At 43.7% G+C, this 18,885-nt stretch overlaps 1 protein-coding gene across 1 annotated transcript in view; it reads left to right on the plus strand.

Annotated features, from left to right (window-relative positions):
• SUGCT (succinyl-CoA:glutarate-CoA transferase) overlaps positions 1-18,885 on the plus strand; it is a 585,759-nt gene that overhangs the window by 213,877 nt on the left and 352,997 nt on the right. The window contains exon 11 of the mRNA XM_074199070.1: positions 2,152-2,249. Coding sequence (XP_074055171.1) covers positions 2,152-2,249 — 98 coding nt within the window. The remainder of the gene's footprint in view (positions 1-2,151; positions 2,250-18,885) is intronic.

The raw sequence follows: 18,885 nt of genomic DNA on the forward strand, positions 1-18,885 counted from the left end.
AGAACTAAGTCTCTCTTGGGCCAGGTTCGGGAATGTGGCTTGAAATGCTGGGACAGAAGTGAAGGTGATTTTCTGGGTGGAGAAGTGTTGGTTTTCATCCATGCCTTTGAGCCCAGTTTTGCTCATTTCCCTCCTGTATTCTTGATGCCAGTTCAACCTTTTACTCCTGACAGTGGGAGTGACATCCTCCTTCTAATACAGGTTTGCCTTATAAGTATAAAAATGTCCCCTGTACTTTTCTATGCAAACACCTTGCGGGGTGGGGAAGTGTCAAACTCAGATCTGCACAGACTCCCCTTTATGTTAGCCCCTTGGAGAGGCCCCACAAAAACCATTTTTGCTTGTTTGTTTGGATCCAGACTTGTGATTTCATCCATCTAGGGATCTCTTAGTGTTGAAATTCCATCCTCCACCATTGCATATTGGCAACTTAAATTAAAATTGATCTTAGCAAGTTTCTGAGAGTCACAGAGAAACGCAAAGTTGAGAGTTGGAATGGATCACAGTAACCATCTAGTTTAACCCATATGTCACAAGGATCTGTGCCAACATGCCTAGCAAGTGATTGTCCAGGCTCTGGCACATAGTAGGTCCTTAAAGTTGTTGATTGATTTGACTTTTGAGCTAGGCCAAATGTTTCATGTCTTTCAAGTTTAAGTGACTTTCTCTTGGTCAAACAGCAAACGGAAAACAGAGGGCTTGGGTCCATGACTTCCCTATTCTAAAGCTGGTTCTCCATGGATGAGATCATGGACTGCTTTGGTATCATAATATGCTTTTTTTCAGAATAGATGTAACTTTGTGGCATGTGAGTGAGCTCATCTTCCAGAGAATGGTGGTTTGTCTTACTCAAAGACATGTCCAGGAATACCCTAGAGGAGCTGGATTAGGACTCTTGTGTGTCTTTGATGATGTAGGAAGTCATTAGAGTCTTGATTTCCCTATCAAGGTAGCTTTTTCCTGTCTCCATGACTATTTCATATATCAAAGCATGGGAAAGAAAGAGCAAAAAGAAAGGGCAAAGAGAAGAGCATTCTCTAAAGATGTGGCTTCCATCAAGACCTGAAGAATCAAATCTGTTGAATTCCTGGGAAGCCTGGGCATCATGGAGCAAACACCAAATGACATTGATGAGTCAATCTTTCTATCTCTTTCTGTCTGTCTCTCCTCCTTGCCTCCCCCCTCTAGCTCTCTCTCTCTCAGTCTCTCTCCATCTCTCCTTTCTCTCTCTTCATCTCTCCTCTCTCTCTCTCTCTCTCTCTCTCTCTCTCTCTCTCTCTCTCTCTCTCTCTATTTCCTCACTCTCACTCTCGCTGTCGCTCTATCTCTCTGACTGTTTCTCTCCTTTCTCTCTGTCTCTTCTCTCTGTCTCTCTCCTCTCTCCTTTCTCCTCTCTCTTCTTCTCCTGTCTTTGTCTATCTGTCTGTCTCTCTCTGCCTCTCTGTGTCTCTCCTCTCTCTGTCTCTGTCTCTCCTCTGTCTTTCTCTCTGTGTTTCTGTCTGTTTGTCTATCTGTCTGTCTGTCTGTCTCTCTCTCATACACAAACACATACACACACACACACAGAATGCAGCATGACCATGTGGTTCCCCATAGACTAGGATCTGTTATAATATGGAGACACAAAGTAGGGGAAAGGATCAGTTTAGCAGGGTGCCACTAAATGAAGGAGCAAGATAGACCTAGCCTTACTGTGGGGCAGTTTAATTCCCTGCTCAAGTTGAGTTCATTTTCTTTGTGAAGAAAATAGTTTTTTTTGCCACCACACTCAAGATAATACTCTAAGTCTATAGAACTGTATTTATTTATGGAGTAATTTATGGAGTAATCACACAGGAATCATAGAGTCAGACACATGCTGCCCTATAGTTGAGCTTTGAGAGATACAAATCACCATTTTCTACCTTCCCTTTCCCTCAACTCTTGTGGCAATTTGAAGAGGCTGGTTGAAGTCCAGTCTTCCACAGAGTATCCCACTCCTGACTGCTTCCCTGGGAGGGGGGGAACCTGTAAAGGTGGTATTGGTTTTGGTGGAGTTTGGCCTTAAGCCTTAGCTTTTATAAGAAGATTTTTTAAAGTAAACTTTAAATAACAAAGAAAATTTCTGTTTTTGATTGTGTGTGTGTGTGTGTGTGTGTGTGTTCCCTTTAGATCCTGAATTTGCCTGCTCTGATCAATGATTCCAGATACAAAACTAACCATCTTCGGGTCCAGAATAGAAAAGAGCTCATTGCAGTATTATCAGCCCGGTGAGTAGTAAAACAGCAAGACTGGCATGTGCTCTTATCTGTTCATGAGGGGCTTTATGGGAATTCTTCCTCTAAAGTCCTACTCTGATGGCTTGGAGACAATCCTTGTATTCTAAAGGCAGGATCACAGAACCCAAACTTACAAAGATCAGACCAATGGATAAGGGAATCAAGGAGGGGCCCAGGGACACACTGTGGATCTTTCTTACATCCTGGAGCCTGCCCAGGTGTTCCTTGCCAGGTGTTCCTTGCCAGGTGCTTGATCAATAGGAGAAAGCAACTTCCACAGCTCAAGATGATGAACTTTCCCTGGGCTTCATCCTAAAAGAAGGTCTGTTATCTAAGCTGCTGGGAGCCATGCCCATACCAGAAAAACTTGTATAGTTGAAGGACCGAATAGAGGAAAGAGTTACTTGGTGCTCTGGGGTATTGTATTTTCTTTGCCTAAATAGATCCTCTTGAAAAATCCTGCTAATTGGCCAATGAGAGACATATCGAGAATATATAGGGAATAACAGTCATGAATAGTTATAAGATTTGTAAACTGGCTTCAGAGTCAGGAAAGCAAGGGTTCAAGTCCTATTTTTGACACAATTTGTGCGACCTTGGGAAAGTCACTTAACATTTCTGTGTTTCTGTTTCCTCATCAGTAAAATGAGGATAATAATAGCTATTGCATCCATCTCAAGGGTTTTCATGGGTCTCAAATAAGATGATGAAAGCAAAGTGATTGTCAAACTCTAAAGTACTCTAGATGCCAGATATCTGTAGATTATTAATATTTTAGTTTGTCTGAATCCTTACTGTTTGCATAAATATGATTAAAAATGAAATTCATATATAGGTGCAGGGAATCCTGGCTCTAGATTCAGAGGGGATCTTATTGGCCATCTAATCCAGATTTGTCAGATAATGCATTCATTTGGAAAATATTTAGCCAAGTATATAAAAATTCAATAAAACATAGATAACATTAGCATGGAATCTTCTAAGTAGGATAGGGTCCTCGTGGATCTTTCAGTGACTGTTTTTATTTGAGTTTGACATCACTTATCTAGTTCAACTTTCATATTTTATAGAGGAAGAGACTGAGGCCTTGGGGAGTTAAAAGACTGGCCCAAGGTCACATAAGCAGTGAGTGTTAGAGGTGGGATACCCACCTGAATCTTCTTAGGTCAGGGTCAGTATTACAATAGCATCCAGTGGTTAGCCTGGTGTGTCTGGTAAAAGCCAGGTAAAAAAAATTTCTGAATGATGAGCTTGAGCCTTTCATTTCCAGAATCCAAATTGCCTTTGGAATCACCAAAGATAGCCAGACATATCTAATTGCCTCATTTCCCAATTTAGCCTTTTTAAAGGAGAAAGAGGAGGAACTTGGAATATTAATTTCAAGAGCTTTAATTCACTCCAAATGGAAAAGTCAGTCTCAAAATATCATTTAATCATGAAACCTTTTTTCCTTTTCTTTCATTTGCTTAAAAAAAGATCAAGTATTGATGCCTTTAAAAAACAAACCAAACCAACAAAACATGCCCCCCAGTATTCTCCCTTAGGGAATGTCCCCTTTCCTTTCTCTGTCTCTTAGATTGACTGGCTCCATTTAAGAATCGGTTCTTTCTTATACAAGGTCCATCCTTCATCCCCTCTTTTCCAATGATCAGGACTCTCTGAATTGGGGCCATTTCCTAACCACAGCTCAGATGCCAACCCATATTTTTTGGTTTTGATAGTCAATGTTGGTATAGAAATATTTACTCTGAACACTCATATTTATCTGTACATGTTATTTCCTGGAAATAGAATATAACTCTGAGGACAAGGAGGAACTATATGAATCTATTAGATTGTGAATTCCTTAATATTGTAGACTGGCTTTTCCTCTTCTTATAGCCCCAGTTTTTGTCAGGCACATAAGTAGGAGCTTTCTAAATGTTTTCTGACTGGTGATATTGCCTCATTATCTTCAGCAACTTCCCCTGGATATGGCACCTAGCAGGTGCCTGATAAATCCGTGGTGAATTGAGTGAATGAATGAATGAAGAATGAATGAATGCATGAATGAATTAATGAATGACTTCTCCACATCCCCACTGAGAGATCTTCCTGATATTCAATTTTGTTACACTGCAGAACTCTGTGAATTTTGTGAACCAAGTGGCCGCTCACATTTCCATTGAGTAAGCAAACAAGTTCACTTTGTTCAGATTGTAATTTCTTGTTGCTGCTGCTGCTGGTGGTTTTTTTATGTTTTTATAAATCATCTTGCAAAACTTCCCAGAGAAGGCAAGTGGACTCCTGCCCGGTTTGCCCCGTTCCCTTTTCTCCTTTAGGGATCTGCACAGGACCCTCAGATGCCATCTTCCTTCACCTGTTTCTTCTGTCCTGGCTGGTTTTGAATTCTCCTGCTCACCCCATGCACTTCCCCCTGTGGGCCAAATCCCCTTTGAATCAATGGGAGCTCTGTGTGGGGAGCAGATAGGCAGGGAATGGAGGGGAATGCAAATTGGGCTTTCCCTTTGCTGGTCATTGGTAAGGAGAACTTGAGCTCTGCTCTGAGTCCCTAGAGCCCTCCGTAATTAACCTTTCCTTCCAATAGAATTGGCCATTGAGTTCTCCTTTTTTGCCTTTTTTTTCTTGCTTGCTCTCTCAGGCCATTTTTAATTCATTGATATGACTTTTTCTTTCACTCCATGGTTACCAAGTTTCAATAATAGTCTCTTGTGAGAAACTTTATCAAAAGCTCTTTGAAAATCTAAGTAAATTATATCCACCCTGTGAGAAGAGAAGATCTCGAGAAAAACACCAAGCCCAGACCTAGGAAAGTCTTACCTTATTCGGAACCTTTCATCTTCTTCTGCTCAGGACCTCCGAGTTTGACCACTGGGTTCATCTGCCTTCAGATTTGTCTTTCTTGCTATGAGCCCTCTTGGCAGTGTCTTCCCCTGTGAGCTTTGGCAAGATGAAATAGAGATTTCTTCTTTTTCTGTTTGGAAATTAACTCACTAATGGGATGATCAGCCCCCTACCTCAGTAAGAATTACTTGGATTCCTTGGAGGTACCTGGAGCTGGTAGCAAATCCTCATCTTCAAAGAGGACCCTGTACTTGAACTGCTAAGAAGGCTTCCTCTTTGGGGCTGGCTGGGTTTACCTGAGTGAATTCAGTCATAGTTGACCATGTATATCTCATTCAGTACCTATAGTCTACCACTTCTTCTTTGAAAGGAAGGAAGGATTAGTACTCCCCAGGAAGGAAGGAGTAGTACTCCCCATTCAGCTCTCTGAAGTTGTGATTCATCCTAATGTTACAGTTGAAGAAGCTGAGACCCAGTTGGTGTATCAGAGGTAGAATCTGGGGATACTCAATCAAACTCTGCTTAAACAAGCACCCCCTAGGGACTAGACTTTGGGCTAGGTGATGAGAAGAGAAAGGTAAAACTAATGATAGCACCACTGGTGGCTTTTCCTTGGAGTTAGGGACGCCTCATGTGCCACTGTGAATTGACAAACCTATTTCTCATTTCAGAAAATTGTATTGAAATCCTTTTCCTTGTTCTGAAATTCTTTGAAATAGATTATTTTTTTGGTGATGTATGCTGTTCTGATGAGGCATTTCTTAGCGTTCTTTCTTTGTGGTCTGTGGACGTGTAGCGGCCACCATTTTTAAGACCGTTGGAAGAGACCTGTTTTCTTTGGGCCTGTTGGCATCCCACCCTTCCTACATGGCCCCCACTGCACTTGGCCAGCTGTTCCCAGACTCAGGAGCATGTCCCTTGTAAGGAGAGCTTCGTTACCATGTAAACATCAGCAGTTGTTCAGTTGCTGTGAACAGCATGGCGGGGGGGGGGGGGGGGGGGGGGGGGGGGGGGGGGTTCTGTGAACGCAGGCAGGCTGGGTCTGTTTGTTCCATCAGTGTTCTCATCCTATGTGCTAGGGATCTTCAGGGAAGTTGAGCAGAGCGGCTAAGCCCACCCCCCTTAACATCTTGTCCCCTGCCTCTTATGATGGGAATTGTGGAATAACATCATTAGCATCATTTGAAATGCAAAGCCCCCAGATTTGGTTACCCCATTCCATTCTATGGTATTCCACAAATGTTTACTTATTAATAATTATATGTTGAGAGCCATGGAAGATGAGGCATTAGTGAGACAAGAGAAAAATTGAATAGATCCCCAGCATCAAAAAATCAGATCAAGGGCTACGGCCTCTAACCCCCTAAGGAATTTTTACCTGACCTACCTGTACATCCTAAGACCTCAGAGCTTTGCCATCCCTGTGCCTTTCCATCTCAGAAAAGGGGTATATAAGAAGGATACATGTGACCCTGTCCTTCAAAACTATTCCAATCAGCAAAGGGCACAATTGCAGAAGAGGTCACCACCTCAGGGGGAGGCAAAGCTTCCCAGAGACTGTGTGATCTATCTGAGAGCAGACACTGCCACCTCTCTGATATCGTGGTCTTCTTCAAGAATGAAGGACAAATAAGATCAACAATAACCCTAAGGGTTGGGCTAAGGGTTGGAGAGCTGTGCAAGTTTCTGGAGATGTTCTTTCCCCTCCCTAGACCTCAGTTTCCTCATCTGTAAAATTAGGAGGCTGGTCCAATGAGGCCCCTCCCCCCCAGGTCTAGGAGACTTATGCACAATAACAGTTGATCCAATTCACAATGAGTTGGTTTGACATTGGAAGCAGATAATTCCCTTTCTGAGCTCCCCCCCCCCAAAGACCTGGTGACCTCTTCTGTAGTCATTGCTTTTGCTGATGGGCAGGGTTAGGGACATCTTTCCTGTAGAGCCCCTCAATCCTCTTCTTTGGGTATTTCTGGCTCCATTCAGCTTGGTGCTGGTATTGGAAAGCAAGGCAGACTGAGGAAGAGCAAATTCATGTTTTTGCAATCAACTCCTTCCCCCAAAGCCAGCACAGACATACTTGGATACCTATGTATACACAGCGTCATGTCACCAACACCCTTCCCTTGAGTGCTCTCAGGGGCGCCTGTTCCCCAGGCATGGCCAAGAGGCCAGACTTCTCCATGGAGTGAGCCATTATGTCCAGGGTGTTGCAGAAAAGTTTGTCTCCCAGCTACTTGGAGCCAGGACGAGGCAAATCTAAAGCAGGTTCCCATCCCTCTCTAGGAGGAGATCTAAAGGGTTGCAGTCCAAGACACGGGAAACTGAACTCCCCTCCCCAGCTTTTCAATTCTGTGTGAATTCACCTTGATTGGAGCGAGACTCTGAACCTCTGGGGCATATTTAGAGAGAAGGAATGTCTGCTGAAACAGAAGAGGATAGATTGGTGCGTTGGGGAGAGAGCTGAGAGGAACAAGAACATGGAGATAGATGAAGAGCATCATATGGAAATGAGCTCAGAACCAATTCTAGAATAACTAATCCAATTCCTTTGGAGAGATCAGCTATGCAGTGCCCCCCCCCCCCAAGTGACAGGGTGGGAAGGAGCCAAGTCAACATTGCAACCCAGATCATACCTTTTTGATAACTGGGGGAACATTTGTCCTTCCTTGGACCTGGGGTATTTCTTCCAGAAATCATTGAAGATGCTCAGCAATCACACTAGGCAACTTCTCCAGCACCCAAGCCTGGGAGAGGGACACTCTCTTAGCCTTTCCACACTTACTATGAGCTTCAATTTTTTAATTTATTTTTACTTAAGTGACTTTTCCAGGGTCACACAGCCAGGTAATTAGTGTCTGAGACTGGATTTGAACTCAGGTCCACCTGATTCCGGGGCCAGTGTTCTATCCACTGTGACACCTAGCTGCCCCCTGGGCTTCAATTTTTTGTTAATTCAATCCCTCCCAGTTGAGGGATCCTACCCTTGGCAAGAAGTCCTTAATAAATGCTTATTGTGTGATCAATTTGTGCTAGGTTATTGGGGAGCTACAAACTGCCACCCCCCACTTTAAATGACCCTGGACTTTCTGACATGAGCTCTTCCTGCTAACATCGGGGAGCCCATATCCTCATTCCTTCCAGCCCAAGGATCAGCTTCCTCCAAAGACCATCCAGTTTACACTTTGCTGATAGGATTGTGATACTTGCCTCAAGTGTCTATCAGCCCCTTCCTTCTCTTTTGGCTGACTCAGTGTCCTATTTTTCCCCCCTTTCGGTTCCTTCATAGATATTTGAGTTTCCCTCTGTCTCTTCACATCCCCTTTCTTCTTTGTGGTTCCCCCAAGCCCCCTCTTGCGTTCTTTCAGGCATCACATCTTCACCGAAAGTTCTTCCATCCTTCTCCCCTTCCATAGGATGGGGATTAGCTCCCACTTGGTGAATGCCTGGTTTTTGGTTGTGCTTTGAAGCATTGACAGACCACTCAGATTTTCTAGGTGACACTGAATTCTTCCCATTTGAGGCTGCATCTATTTTAATTTGTGTATATTGAAACTGAAAAGCTTGGACCCTCTGTTTCCTTCCCCAAAGGCTCAGTTTTTGCAAATGAGCACTGGCCATTTTGACGTCCCCTCCCTCCCACACTCTTATGTTTTGCCCAATTGACTGGCCAATCCAATTCTTGTCTTCTGGCATTTGTATCAGTTGTCCCCTAGGTGGAAAGTCCTCCCCCCACCTCAACTCCACCTTTTATGCAAATTGTGCAGCTCCCACCCCAGTTAAATTCCTTTTCCTATTTTTTTGTTGATTTTGTGGTGTCCATGTTGTTTGCTCCCAGGAGACTGTAAACTCCTTGTGGCCAGGGACACTTGTCTTTTTCTTCTTTCCCCATTGCCCAGGCTGGGTCTGTGCACACATTGGAGTTATTTAATAAAAGCTTATTCAGTGAATGACCAAATTATCAACTTCCTACCCCAGTTAAGATCCACAACTTCCTGGACAACTGGGGAATATTTCTGTATTGAAAGTAGAGCCTTTCCTTGCTGTCTTTGGTCATTAGACTAATGATAAGGACCACAGCATTTGCCATTTCTAGAGCATGTGGAGGCCTTTCCTGGGCCTGGGTAGGGGTGCCTCCCATACAAGCCCTTCATCACCCTTGGATGCTTGGTGGGGAATCCTTCTCCATTCCAGACCTGCTCCATGGCCATCCTCTCTCCTGGGCCCCTCTTCAGGCTCCCTCTTTAGCTGGGGCCTTCTCCAGACTTCTCTTCATACCAATGATGCCATTTGTTTATCTTTTTTTTGCTACTGCTGAACTTGGTGCTTTTTCTTCTATCTTGCTTTCTGTCTAATTGACGTTAGAATGTGGTAAGTCTAAGGGGCCCTCCCTCCCCAGCCTCTTAAAGAGCCATCCCTAGCCATCGCTCCTAAAATCCGTTCCTTTGGCAGATTCCAAGTCAGTTCCTTGAGATCAGGACTTTTTCTGTCATTTAAAGAGAATTCTTTCTGCTCAAAATCTATAGATTTGCTAAACCAGAACTCAGAACGAAGGCAAAATGGGACAGAAGCTCTCTTTTTAGAAACCTGTGATCTAGAAGGTTGGCTTGTAAACCTGTGTTGACAGACCCAGCCCTTTCCTTATTTGTTAGGTCAAAATCATCATCCAATACTAGTGTGAGAAGAAACCTTTGAGAGCTTCCTCCTCAATTTTTCCATGGGGAAATTGAGGCTGAGGAGTGAAAATGAAGGAGTGGGCTCTTGAACCTTTGAAAGGTTTCTAGACTCCCATCTAGTGCAGGTCCCATTATGCTGCTGTTTCCCTTAATATCACCCTTTTCCATTTCCATTTTCATTTTCCTTTTTTTTTTTAATTCTGCCTCTGGAATGCTCCTGGCTAGAAGAGGGAGCTCTCTGAGGTCCTTCCAGCTCTAAATCCTGTGAACTTATAAGAAAGAGGTCATCTGCTTGAATCCCAAGATTTATTTATTGATTTATTTATTTAGCTTCTAGCCTCTCAATTTGTAAATTTACTTTTCCCATTCTTTGGGGATTTTTCTTTCCTTTATGGTGAATTGTTTTCTTTCATTCTTTTTTTTTTTTTAAAAACATTTGCTAACTTTGGGGAGAGAAAAATCCAGACATTGGAATGTCTGAGTTTATTTAAGTCTCAGAACTCTATTCAATTTAATGGGAATGATGGGGAGGAAGGGGGGTATCACAATGTTGGCCTGGAGCTGGGTGGCTTGCAGAACTGGCATTTTTTGGTGGCCATTGCTGTTGGTTATAGTTGGAAAATGCAAGGAGCCCTCTGGTTTCCTGTGAGTCAGCCAGGTTGGCCCTCATTCTGGTCCACTTCAGCTCCATAGCTGCTCTCTGAGGGCAGAGAGGAGCAAGATGGGCCAAGATGGAGACATGGATCTAGTGCTTCTAGTGACTAGATGAGATGAGTTCCCTCTTACCTTTTGGTCTTGCCACAAAAATGGGGAAATCATGGAAGGTCCCTGTAGGCAGGGACTGGTTTAATTTTATCTTCTTGGATCTAATGAGAAGCATAGTGACTGATATATTTTTGTGGAAGTGGGTATGACGGTGTGGAAACTCTTTCCCCAGTACAGATTGGTGATTCCTCTGTAATTTAAAACACTGAGAACTCACTGGCAGTTAAGTGACTTGGCCAAGACCACACAGCTGATCTATATTAGGACAAGACCATGTATCAGGTCTCCATGCACTAAAACATATTATTTTTCCTCTGGCACATTTTTTGAACCAAACCTGTAATTTCTGTGGCCATGGAATGCCCAATGAGGAAATGTTCAGTGCCAGAATCAGAAGTCTTTTAGAGAAATGCCTGGGGGCCATGAGAGGTTTAAAGACTTGCTGAAGGTTGTTTGTGTTAAGAAATGAGATGGTCCCCAGACCTTTCAGACTCAGAACACCAACTCTTAGCTGCTTTTTGACTCCAGTCTTTGACTCACTCTTCTCCATTATTGGTGACATGACCAGTACAGGCATGCAGTTAGTACTTAATAAATGCCTATTGAGTGAATAAATGAGCAAATGGATGAATGGGTAGATAACCTAGCTTCAAGACTCACTGTACTCAGGTTTCATCTAAAATCTCCTTTCAGAAAGAGCCTTTTCAAGGATTTATAGTGCTCCAGTTTGACTTCAGGGGGCATTCCTAGGCTCTTTTTAAATTTTATAGATCAAAATTATAGATTAAAGAGTAGCAATGACTTGTCCACAAAAGTGATTTAAAAACCTAGGATTTGAATCCAGGTCCTATGACTCTAAATCTAACACTTTTTTCCTGGGCAAATGATCAAGTTACAAAATTATCAAATGAAGTAAAATTAGCACAGTGCCTGGGGCATAATAGTCTTCCCTCCTCTCCCCCTTTCCTTTCTTCCTCCCTCCCTTCTTTCCTTCCTCCCTTCTTTCCTTCCTCCCTCCCTTCTTTCATTTCTCCCTCCCTTCCTTTCTTTCTTCCTCCCTCCCTCCTTCCTTTCCCCCCTTCCTCTCTCTCTCTCTCTCTCTCTCTCTCTCTCTCACTCCCTTCATCATGTTGGTAAGCCAGAGATGGGAAGGGAGAGAACCTGTCTCTAGTTTGTATTCAGTGCTCACTTTGTATCCAGAGCCACAATTTTGATGAAATGCAGCCTCACTCCCTTCCTCCCTCTGGGACTTTTGACATAAGTAGCAGGCTACACCATCAATCTGTTTACTGGGTTATTCCATAAAACATCCATGCTCACCCTAACGATGACCATATGATGGAAGGGCTATAGCCCCCTCCCCATTAACGCTTTCATTTGATGAGGCCCAGAGACATGAAGTGACTTCCCTGAGGTCACACAGCCAGCCAAGTAGGAGAGCCAGTGGTTGATGGGGTGACTGGGAGCTCTTTTCCTTTTAAAAAAAATTGATAAGAGACTTTTCCAAACTTGAACCTTCCCCACCCCACCCCCAAATACTCCTCGGGGCACTTTAGTCCAGATCATAGAACCAAATTTGAATTCAGGTCCTTGGAGAGTTAGTTCAGTTCTCTAATTCTACTTCCCCCTCCCCCCAGACTTTAAAAAGTATCTATTTGTCCATATGACTTGTTCATTGAATAAGATTTAGTCATTGATCAGCAAGCAATTATTAAGTGCCTATTGTATAGCAATAGAGATACAAAAAAAAATGAAACCATCCCTGTTCTCAAGAGGCTTTGGTTTTATTGGGGGAAGATTGTACCTGAAAGAATAAAGAAAAAAAGTATAAAAAGCACCAGAGATGGGGTAAGGATAGGAAGGACTGACGGGCCAGAAGATGGCATTTCCTGGGACTTTGGGAACAAAGTGAGGGATTCCATTGGATGAAAGAAAATTGGCTGTGGCATCGCCTGGGAAAAGGAGTGACTAGATGGGAGACTGTGGGGAAAAAAATTGGGTAATGAAATGGAGAAGGTGTAAGGAGATGGGTTTGTAGTTCTCTCCCGAGGTAATAGGGAGCTACAGGCATTTACTGAGCAAAGGAACAATACTGATACACCTGAAAAGATATTAAGTACTTTCTAGATAGCTGGAAAAGTCACTTTACCTCTCCCAGCCTCAGTTTCCTCATCTGTAAAATGGGAATAATAAGGCCTAACAGGGTAGATAGGAGAATCAAACAAAATAACACATGTAGAGTGCTTTGTCCACCATAAAAGGACACAGAATTATAGCTATTATTAGTATTACTGATATTATCACTTTTTTGACAAAAGAGAAAGTAAGCATTTCAATGACTGACATCAATTTCTTATTCATTTTCTTTGTATAGGATTAAATGTCTTAAATAAGGCATTCTATAATCCTTGAAACACCTTTTAAATGCTATTTATTATCATTATTACTGTTATTTTTAGTATTCTTCTCCTCTTCCTCTCCTGCCCATCTTCCTTCTCCTCCTCCCCTTCTCCTAGTCCTTTCCTTCTTCTTTACTCTTATTGTCCTCCTCCTTCTCCTCCTCTTCCTCTTTCTCCTCACCCACTACCCTTCCCCTCCCCACTCAGGCTTCTCCTTGTAATTCATAGAGAAAACAACTGAATGGATGATGCCAGTGGTCATAGAGTTGATGGGTCCACTGAGTTAGCATGTCATTGTATACATTTGGAGCTGGCACTGTAGGTGGGCAGTGAGTTCCAGAACTGAAGGGGAAGAAGGATTGTTGGGTCCTATTGGGGAAGTCCTAACTGATCCCTGTGTGTCACCCTGGTGTTCTCTAGTGATGCTGTGTTGTGAATTCAAAGAACCAACTCTCAGAGGCTTTGAGGGGGGGGCAGGTGACCGGGGAAGGGGTGAACCCAGCTAGCGTGTGGCACTTTTCTCATTTTTTACTTGGGTGTGGAACTGTAACAAGGGTAGGGGAGTAGGGATCTTTGTCCTAGGATACCAACTATGAGAGGGCACCAAAATTCAAATAATAATTTAAAAACATTACCTGATTTAAAAATCAGAACAATTGTAGCTTGACAATGTGCTCACTCCTTCAGCCACACAGAGACCCTTGAGCTGACTCCTTAGGAAGAATTATTAGTTAAAATATTAAGCAGAGTCTGAGGTGCTCCCTCAAACAGGATCCCGGGTCCCAGGAGTTTGGATGATTCCTGCAGTCTTTGCCCCACAAGTCTCTTTCCGCAGACCTAGTGTGGCCCTCTTCACTCACTAAACTGGTTTTAATTCATCCATTATTTTTACATCATGAATTACAATGTTGCCTTGAGAGCCCTTTTCAAAGTTCTTGCCCCCCTGTCCCCAGCATGGCCAGTCTGCCACCATACAAGAAGTCTAACAGTCTCTCATTATGAAGTGTTTGATCGGGAAGCAGGTGAGTTGGGCATATTACAAGGGGAAGTCTGGCCCAAAGAGAGATCCAAAGGATGGCCTCTGGCCTCTTTTGGAGGCTATGTTGGAGAATGAGTGAGGCTCAACAAGTGGGTGACCTCTGCTTGGCAGTAATTGGGTAAAATCATGAAGTCATCGAAACTTGAGGTCCAGTTGGGTTGGTGATAAGCCCCAGTTATTGAAGAAGAGCACAAGGTAAGCTTAGGTGCTTGGAGGAGGGGATTGGTAGCAAGCTCTCACCTAAGAATTTAAAAGACTGTCTGGGCCAAGAAAATCTTGCTGTCTAAAAGATTAGAAGTGAATTAATAATAAGAATAGCCTATAATAATAACAACTCTAATTCTGAATTATTATTACTTTACTACTACCTTATATTTATATGGAGTTTCACATTTTGCAAACATTAAATTTGTGTTTAATCTGAGCCTCATAACGACGGTGTGAAGTCAAGGCTGCTTGCATTTCCATTTTACAGGTGGGGAGATAGAAGTTGAGGAATATTAAATGACTCCAGGTCACTTAGCTTAGAAGAGGCCTAGATCTTTTGGATTATTACTATTACTTTATCTGCTATGACATGATGCCTCCTTTTTTTAAGAGCTAGATTGTAAAAACCATGTAGTGCCTAGCACCCTTGTGGCTCCCATACATGAGGAAGGGTCGGGACAACTGGGAGTTCTTATTCCCTCCATGTGGGAGTGTGGGGGGGCACCCATTGCCCACCTGCCCTATATCCACTCAGTTGGTCAATAAACACTTGTGCTATGCACTGGAGATACAATGAGAGGTACAAAGAGGGCAGCGCTGCCCTGAGTAGCTCACTTTTTAATGAGGAAGCCACGAATCAGAGCCATTGACAATGAGGTTAGGCCCTAAGAGGAGACCCTAGTAGCAGTGTGTCCTGTGGGGTGGGACCTCCTGAAAAGGGTGGGATTTGAGCTAAGTCCTGAAGGAAACCATCAAGGCAGCAGGAAGGCAGTGACCCTGGCATGATATAAAGTGTAAGAAGGTGCCCAGTGCCTGGTAGGATGGCAGTGCCTTGATAGTGCCTTGATAGGGAAGCTAAGAAGAGGGAAGGGTTTAAGGAAAGAGAAGGACTTCTGGTTTTAGACATGCTGAGTTGGAGATGCCAATGAGAGGTTCAGTTTGAGATGTCTGAAAAGCAGCTAATGATGGGAGACTAGAGCTCAGGAGAGAAACTCAGATGATCTGGGATCATCTGTGACTCCAAAAAGCTGTAGCACGGATGGTATGATAAAACTGTCTCAGCACATGGGCTGAATCACGTTGAGAGTAACCAACAGGTCTCAAACCCATCGGTAAATTTAGGTGTCTATGCCAAACCTGTGAATGGGTAAATGAGAACGATTTGTTCTAATGCCACAAAGGGGGCTGTAGAGCATCTTAAACTATCTCCAGTCATCTTGACTTTTGTCCTACCGCTGGACTTTGATGACATTGAAAGAGTAAGTGAGGCTGATGTCTTTCTGCAACTCTGCCTCACTTAAATCCAATTCACGTACAGATCAAGACTTCACACTATGATGTCCTTGGTCCTCTTTGAAAACAAAGGACAAACAAGAACCAGAAACAAAGCAACAACGTTGATTTGGGAATCATTGCAAAGAAATAATTATGGAACCTACAGAAGGTGATGAAATCAGCAAGTTAAAGAGCTTAGAGGCATCAGAGAGGAAGGCCCAGCTGGGATCCTTGGGGGACCCCCATGATTGGTGGCAATGACCTGCATGAAGATTCACAAAGGACACTGAAAAGAAGCAGTGAGAGAGGTAGCAGCAGAACCAGGAAAGAGCAGTGTCCTGACAATCTGGTGAGAAGACAGTATCCAGGAGAAAAGTCAAAGGCTACCAGGGGGTCAGGAAGATGAGTCGTGAGGAATATCCATTCAGTTTGGACATTTAGAGATCTTTGATCATTTTGGAGGGAGCAGCTCCTCCTCCATTCACTCATTACTCCTGACCACAGTCATGGTGCTAGAAGCTCCGTTCTGGGGGAGGGACATCACATTGAAGGACTGGGTGTGGTGGCAGCATCTCATTTTTAATATGTGGGCAGTCTGACTTAGTTTCTTATTTTTTCTCCTTTTTCTCTATTCACAGCTCTTGTCTCCCCTGTCTTTTACATTTCACATCTGAGGTCATTCCTTTCCAGGAATGAGCTTTGGGGACTTTGGAGTCAGAGGAGTTAAGTTAAAATTCTCCCTTTGCTGCTCACTACAAATGTAGCATTGGGCCTCAGTTTGCTTATCAGTGAAATGGGGGAGCTAGACTCAGTGACCTCTGAGCTCTTCCTTCCAGGACTAAATCAGTAATCTTTCTTTTTTAACCCCCCCCCCCCCCACAGAGATATACACAGTGTCTCTGTCTCTGTCTCTCTGTCTCTCTGTCTCTCTGTCTCTCTGTCTCTCTGTCTCTCTGTCTCTGTCTCTCTCTCTCTCTCTCTCTCTCCCCCTTCCCTTCTTTTCTACTCTGGTCAAGCTCCCTAGGAAGGATCTCCCTTCCTCTCTCTTTGTTCCATTTGTGAGCCCCTAGTCAACCCTCACCATGGTGGATGAGCCTTATACCAGGGCCTGCAAGAAGCTTGGATAATGGAAAAGAAAAGCCATATGTTTTAAAGTGAAACTCGATCCCTACACAGAGCCTCTGCCATCCACCAAGAAAACCTCAGAAGTGCCCAGAAGTCCCCTTCCCAGTTTCCACACAAGTCTCCTCCAATTTCCTTGCCCCCCTCTCAAGCTACTTTCCCTCAAGCACTCACATTTGAGAGAAATTTAAGAAACAAATTATTTCTTATTCAATTTCATTGTTTCTGGTCTAATTGCGACCATTGCAACCGTATGTTTTCTGAAGGATTTCATTGCATCCGCGCAGTGAGGGTCTCAGCTGCATTATGGGTTAAATAGCTTATTAGGGATGAGCCCGGAAATTGAGCCAATGTTGTGAACATTGTGTCTATGGGAAAATGCATTTGAAACTCCAAGCAGCCAATGCCAGCTCTTCACCAAGAGGACCAGTGTGTTCTTGGAGACCCAGAGCCAAACTGGTCTGAGGAGCCGCATAAGGGTGAAGAACCTTGTGATGAAGGCCCCGCAAAGGATTTTTCCTTGTTGGAGGCAGATCTCTTTTTCACCTCATGAGTTTGCATCCAAAATGTCTCCATTTTTCCAAGATGAAGTGGTCAGTAGGACTCTCGATCGAGAGTAGAAGGAATCCTTGGAAGCAATTCTGCCTTGGAAGCCAGTTCCAGTTGGCACCTCTTTCCCTTTCCTGAATTCTTGAATTTTTCTGACCTCATCATTCAATACCCATGACTCTGTCTGAAGTTACCACTGGTCTCTTAGGGGTCAGATCCAGGGGTCTGTTCTCAGGAACCTTGCTGGAGCTATGGAGGTGGTGGGGTACTCTCCCCTCGAAATTCTCTGAGACCTTGCAACTCCTCCCACTTCTCTGACGGCTCTCTGACAGAATCTTCTTCCAGTATCACCTGCTGATCCTGAGGGTCCCCTCAGAGTCCTGTCTTGGGCTCTCTTCTTTTCTCCTTCCATCTTTTTACTTGGCAGGGAGGTGGTGCACATGGAGGCTGAAAGACCTGAGTGCCAATCCAGCCTCAGCTATTTATTGACTGGCTTACCACGGACAAGTTACTTCATCTCTGTTTGCCTCAGTTTCCTCTGCTATAAAATGGGGATAAGAGCACCTACCTCCCAGGGTTGTTATGAGGAGCAAATGACATCATATTTATGAAGAACTTAGCATAGTAGGCACCAACACATAATAGGAGCTTAAAAAATGCTTGTTTCTTCCCCCCCTTTCCCTTTTTTACCTTCTCTCCCTTTCTCCCTTTCTTCCTCCTTTACAGTAACAACAACCTTCTTTCTTTCTGGATTATTGTTATTTGCTTTTGTTTGGTTTCTCTGCCTCTGATCCATCCCCTCCTCAGCTGTCAGATTGATCATTCTAAACAAGTCTGACTATCCCTCCCTAACCCTTCAGTAATCTTCAATGGCTCCTTCTTACCTCTAGGATAAAATATAAAAACCTCTGTCTAGTGTCCATATCCCTTTAGAATCTGGTTTCTTCCAACCTTGGCAGTCTTCTTGTACCTTGCTCTGCTCTAGTGACCCTGGTTTCTTGGCTATTCACTCACATGACCCTGCATCTCCTTACTCTGGGACTTTTCACTGGTTCTCCATTAGCCACACAATGTTTCCGTGTCTCTCTGTGTCTCTCTTTATCTGTGTGTGTGTGTGTGTGTGTGTGTGTCTCTCTCTCTCTCCCTCCCTCCCTTTCTCTATTCTGTCTCTGTGCCTTTCTCCCTCTGTCTCTCTGTTTCTTCTGTTTATCTCTGTTTCTATCCCTGTGTTTCTCTCTTTTCTCTCTTCTCTCATCTCTCTTTCTCTCCCTATGTGTCTCTCTTTCTCTGTCTTTTCCCTCTCCTCTTCTCTCCTTGTCTTCTCCCTCCTTCCCTCTCCCTCTCCCTATGACTTGCTCTGTCTCTGTTTCTTTCTCCATATTTCTCTCTGTTTCTCTCTCTCTCTCTCTCTCTCTCTCTCTCTGTCTCTCTCTCTGTGTCTCTCTCTCTGTCTGTCTCTGTCTCTCTCCCCATCTCTACCTTTTTTACCTTTTCTGCTTCAGGGTCCCTCTTAGGTCCTTTGCAGTCCCAATTCAGATCCCACCTCCTACAAGAAGCCTTTCCCAACCTTTGCCTTCCTTCTATTTTTTCTATATTTTTTTATAGTTGTTTCCATTTTGGCTCCCCCCCCCCCCCCCATTCAACAGGAAGGTCCTTGAGGGTAGAGACTAGTTTTTTGTTTGTTTTTGTTTTTCCTCTTTCTTTATATGCCAGGAATTGATAGGATTCTTAGCCCATAGAAAGTCTTACTGGTT

This window comes from Macrotis lagotis, chromosome 8, assembly GCF_037893015.1.
Source record: "Macrotis lagotis isolate mMagLag1 chromosome 8, bilby.v1.9.chrom.fasta, whole genome shotgun sequence".
NCBI lineage: Eukaryota > Metazoa > Chordata > Mammalia > Peramelemorphia > Peramelidae > Macrotis > Macrotis lagotis.